The sequence below is a fragment of the Bidens hawaiensis genome, unplaced genomic scaffold (assembly GCF_021521415.1).
Source record: "Bidens hawaiensis isolate Kalapana, Puna unplaced genomic scaffold, B.hawaiensis_p1.1 tig00007413_1, whole genome shotgun sequence".
Classification (NCBI taxonomy): domain Eukaryota; kingdom Viridiplantae; phylum Streptophyta; class Magnoliopsida; order Asterales; family Asteraceae; genus Bidens; species Bidens hawaiensis.
Genome location: NW_027491517.1, coordinates 613 through 6,325, shown reverse-complemented (window position 1 = coordinate 6,325; position 5,713 = coordinate 613). Strand labels below are relative to the sequence as shown.

The 5,713-nt window shown below is 34.7% G+C and overlaps 1 protein-coding gene across 1 annotated transcript; it reads left to right on the top strand.

Annotated features, from left to right (window-relative positions):
- Positions 1-3,049: 3,049 nt before the first annotated feature.
- On the top strand, positions 3,050-5,490 carry LOC143635179 (pectin acetylesterase 8-like). The gene is made up of 11 exons (XM_077103064.1): positions 3,050-3,338; positions 3,432-3,647; positions 3,735-3,814; positions 3,898-3,984; positions 4,072-4,196; positions 4,336-4,396; positions 4,489-4,542; positions 4,645-4,722; positions 4,800-4,905; positions 5,021-5,163; positions 5,254-5,490. The coding sequence occupies exons 1-11, from the start codon at positions 3,218-3,220 to the stop codon at positions 5,344-5,346; spliced, it is 1,164 nt and encodes a 387-aa protein (XP_076959179.1). The 5' UTR covers positions 3,050-3,217; the 3' UTR covers positions 5,347-5,490.
- Positions 5,491-5,713: the final 223 nt, after the last annotated feature.

The window sequence follows — 5,713 nt, the reverse complement described above, 5'->3', positions numbered from 1 at the left end:
CATATAAAAGATAAAAAAAACACTCGTTATTAAGATGAAATTGTTTTTTTAAAAAAAATTCGTGTAAAAAAGTTATGTACGTTTTAAAATGATGAGGGAATTTGACATGTACTTTGCATTTGGAGAGAGAAAGTCAACAAGTGTGTTATCCATATTATGCCCTTACCTTTGTTTTACACTTGATTTTCTCTCTAATCTATTTCAACCATTCAAGTCTAAGACCATCCTCTATGGTGAGGGCTTCGAAGCCCCTCCCCAGTGCCACGTCAGTGCCACGTGGGCACTGGGGGCTTCAAAGCCCCCCCCCCCCCAACTAAATAATAAAATACAAACTAAATTAAACTAACAACATAAAAAAAAACGTACAAATATAAAAAACAGAACTAATATTCGGCGTCCTCGTTTGCGTATTTTTCCATTATCCTTGCGTTTTTTTTTCTCCAAAAACACCCGCGTGACCGAATCTAGATGCGAGAGATCCTTTGCGAGGAGCTTGAAGTCCTTCTCTCGTTGCCGCTCCGAGCTAGCCTTCTTTCTTTCTTCATGCATGGCTTTGTATTCCGCATACATCACTTTTCTTTCTTCATGTATTATCTTGAGTTCCTCTTTCGAGTGTTTTTTGTCCTCGTGAAACTCTTTAAGTACAAGCTCTAAATTGTCAAACCGCGCGCTCACGTCGGAACTCATCGTGGATGTTGTTCTAGACGAACATCCCCCACCTCTAGCCGCCACCTTGTCCTTTTCTCTTCCTACCGGACGTGGCAACTCATCCGGTTCATCAAAAGAAAAATCGGGATCAATCTCGTTTAAGTTAAATTGAGAACGAGCATCCGACCCGGCTTGAGACGGCGATTGATTGGCCGAAGTAGACATTTTTTTTGACCGTTTGGACGGTCGCGGTGAAGATGTCGGAATCAGATGCCACTTTGACGAGCTCGTGCATTTCTTCCAAATTTCAAACATCTCCATGCCGAAGTGGTGACCATGAAGGCCCTTGTATTGTTTCAACATAGTCTTAAGAAGGTCGGCGTCGTTCGTGTCGCTTGGTTTGTTGTTCGTAAGGCGAGTGTGAATTGTGAAGAAATGGTTCATTTTTAAAACCATTGCCTTCCATTTGTTAGAGACGGAATCATCCCCGCGGTAGCGACCTCGACCTATTATCTCAAAGAACTTATCACGTAATTCTGCCCAAAATATCACGCTGTGTTTACCGTCACCTATGACTGAGTTTCGGATGAGTCGATCCACGTTTGCTCCAACGCCGCTTTCTCATAGTCTTCCCACTTTTTCCTGTCAACCTTTTCGGTTGGTGTTTGATCGAAAACAACCTTCTTTTTAAGGCTTCGTTTGAGACGAACTTGGGTTTCGGGAACTTGGGTGTCAGGAACTTGGGTTTCGAGTATTGGGGTTTGGGGTGTTTGGGTTTGGGGTGGCAGAGGCATAAACGGCATTGGCATTCGATACAACATATCATTGGGAAACGGTCGTACGGTTGGAGGCATTACGGGTAGATGCTGGTTGGCATAAAAAGGGTTGGTAGGGTCATTGTTTGCGAGCATACTAGCCCACCACCTTTGAGCCGGATCCCACGGGTTTGGGTTGGGGTTCGGGTTTGAGCTCGAACTTGTGAAATTTGAGAAATGATCCATGATAGAGAGTTGAGAGATTTTTGTAGTGAACTTTGAGGGTTTATTTGAGTGAAATTTTGTATTTGTTTGAGTAAAAATTTGATCCAAATGTAGTTAATTTGTACCAAACATTCTATTTACCAACTGTTAACCCATAAAAATTAAATTTATGTTCCACAAAAAACACGAAGCAATCCTTGATAAAAAAAACCCAAGAAACTATAAATATGATAATCTTATTATAATTAAAAGTGATTGGTATATACTATCATTACAATCTAACACATATATGTATAGCTTACTAAATAAACTGCAAAAATAAATAGACAGATTTAAATCATATTTATAATTTATAAATTTATATGACAATGTACAAAAAACCAATAGATAAATGGATTTAGTTTTAAAATGAATCAACGTTTAAGCATATATTTAAAATTTAATGATTAAAAAAATTACTTCGTAAGTTGAAAGCATATTAGAGTTTTTTTGTTTTTTTATTTACAGTATTTAACAATATACATAATATAATAAGTTAATAATAACATTTAAAATTTTATTCTTTTCAATATTTAAGAACTTGGTTTATTGTTGATTTTTGAATTTCACCAAGTATTTTGTGAAATATATTCTAACAATGTATAATAGTATAATATGTATATATTTATATTTATAAAAGTGTATATGTATAATATAAATAGAGTTTAAAAAAAAGTGAATAATTTAATCTGTTGTAGATATAATATAAATGGAGTGTAAAAGAAAAATAAATAATTATTGATATATGACATATATTAGTTTTAGAGAAAAAATAATTGTAAGGATTAACCACGACACGTGTCTATAATTATTTTATTTTATTAAAATATAGGTGGATAGATTACACAATTTATAAATTAGTTTATGAATTAAACATCGATATATTCTCGACATATATCAATACCAATAATAGAATAAATGTAAATAGGATTTGATCCTTTATTTGATATCAATTATGGTTGTAGATTTTGTAATATTATCTCCAAAATAGAATATTACGATTACAATAATACAAGGGAAGGCATAAATGTAAAATAGAATTAAGTTTTTTCTAATAATAATTCCATAAAATTGGATTAGATCTCCTATTTTACATTATTTCGGTTAACTAATATATGTTAAAAATTCAAAATTAATTAAAATTTAAACTAATCGAACAAGCTCGAGCTTATAGCGTATCAAGCCCGAACTCAACGTTTTAGCTGCTTAACGTGAACGAGCTAAGCCTGCTCGGCCAGTTTGTAAACGAAGTTTGTAAACGAACCGTCCCCACCCACCCCGGCCCCTATCTCGGTTGACATCATATTTTGCATATACTAAAAAGGAGCTGTCATGACAAATACTGAAACTCAAAGGGTATCATATTAGTTTCTCACTCCTATAAATAGGCCCACCTATCACATTCCTTCGACCCATCCCCCACTTTTTTAGTCGAACAACAACGTTGCTGTCTAGCTGAAGATTCGTTAAAAACAAAACTTTTATACACACAAAAACACTTGCACCATTTTCTAGTACAAATCTTTCTGGGGTTTTGTTACAAACAAATAATGGTTACATTAAAAGGTCTTATATGCATATTTACAGTTTTTATAATAATATTTATAAACATACAAAGTTCAGAGGAGGTGGGGATAACAATCATTGAAAGTGCTGTTTCCAAAGGAGCAGGTTTTTATGCATTTATTTTATTTATTTTTATTTTTATTTTCTAGTTACAAAAGTTGTGAACTTGTAAAAATATGAGTTATATTGATGGTGCAGTTTGTTTGGATGGAAGCCCACCCGCGTACCAGCTCGATAGAGGATATGGAAATGGTGCCAACAGTTGGTTGATTCATATGCAAGGAGGAGGATGGTGTGATACCATACAAGATTGTGTGTACCGCAAAACGGATAACTACGGGTTGGGATCATCCAAGTTGATGCAGGAGTTGTACTTCGGTGGGATCTTGAGCAATAGATCAGATCAGAATCCTAGTATGAATCTAATATTTGCTTTTAACTGTTTTGCCGGTTTTAAGGTTTAATGTTTTTATTATAATGCCGGATACATTCTATTTTCAGACTTCTATAGCTGGAATAGGGTTTATATGAGATATTGTGACGGGTCGTCGTTTACTGGAGATGTAGAAGCAGTTGATCCTGTAAGTAGTTTAATTTCATACGTACCCTAGACCCTGAACCCTGAACTATGACTCAGATAATGTTTACCATTTGGTTATTATAGGTCAACAACTTATATTTAAGAGGTGCAAGGGTGTTCAATGTCATTGTTGAAGAACTCATGAGCCTTGGAATGAAGAATGCACAAAATGTAACCTACCCTCTTTTTGATTTGCACGAAAATGTTATCTGTTGTTGATTAACATGTTTAACTAGACGTGTAACAAAATCTCAATAGGCTCTTCTCTCTGGGTGTTCGGCTGGTGGATTGTCAGCAATATTGAATTGTGACAAGTTTCGTGGATACTTTCTAGCACGTACTAGAGTAAAATGTGTTCCTGACGCCGGTTATTTCTCCCATGTGTAAGCCCATTGATTTTTCTCTCTTTGTCACACGCTTGTGTCACACACATACCGTATTTATAGAGAATCTATCGTTCACAACAAATTCGGTTGTTTTACTTTTTGTATCAACACGATACTAATGCAAAAGTTTCAACAGGAAAGACCTCTCGGGAGAGTATCATTTTGAACAATACTATGACAGAATCGTAACATTACATGTAATCTCTATTTCGTTAACTCACTTTCGTTCTCTCGAGTTCAATGAGTTCATTGTGCCTTATAAACACTTATTCAATTGCTGTAATTGTAGGGATCCGCGAAAAATTTACCATCAGGATGCACTTCGAATATGAAACCTAGCTTAGTAAGCACTCTATCCATCTAATTAATTCGGTTTATCTTTGTTTTCGTTGTACTTGTTGACTCAAAGCCTTACGTGTTCGTCAAAATTCAATTGCCATTGCAGTGTTTCTACCCTCAATACACTATGCCTTATGTTAAGACGCCTGTGTTCTTGATAAACTCGGCTTACGATACATGGCAGGTAGGTTTTGTATCAGTATCTCGTGACATTGGATCATAATATGTTGTTACTAATTAGTGTTCTTTGTTTTACTCAAGGTGTTCTATATTTTGTCATCTTATGAAGCCGATCCAAAAGGTGAGTTCACCAAGTGCAAAAATGATTTGTCACAATGCACACCAGCCCAACGCAAACGACTAGAAGGTGATCAATGCAATTACCTTTATTTCCTTTTTATTTAATAATCTCGATAAACAAAATATGTTACCCAAATAATATAAACAAAATTTGAATGTATTTTTTACTTTTCTCGCTACAGAATTTCGGTCAGATTTTCTCGGGGCGGTTTCGATTGTTGCTAAGAGTTCAACGAAAGGAATGTTTATTAACAGTTGCTACACTCATTGTGAAGTCGACCAAGTAGTATGGTTTGAAAAGCCTAATCCGAAATTGCAAAACAAGGTATTTTCTTTGTTACTTGTGTTTTCGCTTTAATATTTCTCGAAAATAGCTAATATTTCACATTTTGATCCAAAACGTGAGATATTGCAGAGCATGGCAGAAGCAGTCGGTGATTGGTTCTTCGACAAAAGTGGGTTCCAAAAGGTCGATACCTATCATGTGGATCCACAACATTGTTATTAGGCTCCGCACTATTATGAAAAGTTTAGCATACGAAGATACAAAACTTTCTTAAACTGTATTAGTATTGTTTATTGTTATCGTGTTAAATAAATACATCTATGAATGTTAACAACATCATAGTTATGTACTTGATGAATTAATCATTGTAATACAATTATTATAAAATGAATGAAGTTAATATATGGTTAGAGTGTTGGCTTGTTTATTTTAATTAATCGTTTAAGGGCCTGTAGACACATTAATCGTTTAAGGGCCTGTAAAGCTTAAAGGTTAAAAAAGAGAAATGAACTTCAAATTATGTAGTGTAAGATCAAATGTTTGTAAATTGATAATTTAGATTTGTAAAGATGCAAAATATAAAAAAAGG

Excerpts from the sequence above, each read along its gene's own strand:
- LOC143635179 (XM_077103064.1), top strand. The coding sequence starts at position 3,218 with ATGGTTACATTAAAAGGTCTTATATGCATATTTACAGTTTTTATAATA. Across the intron at positions 4,197-4,335 it reads GCCGGTTATTTCTCCCATGT|GAAAGACCTCTCGGGAGAGT; the intron begins GTAAGCCCATTG and ends AAGTTTCAACAG. Across the intron at positions 4,906-5,020 it reads CCAACGCAAACGACTAGAAG|AATTTCGGTCAGATTTTCTC; the intron begins GTGATCAATGCA and ends TTCTCGCTACAG.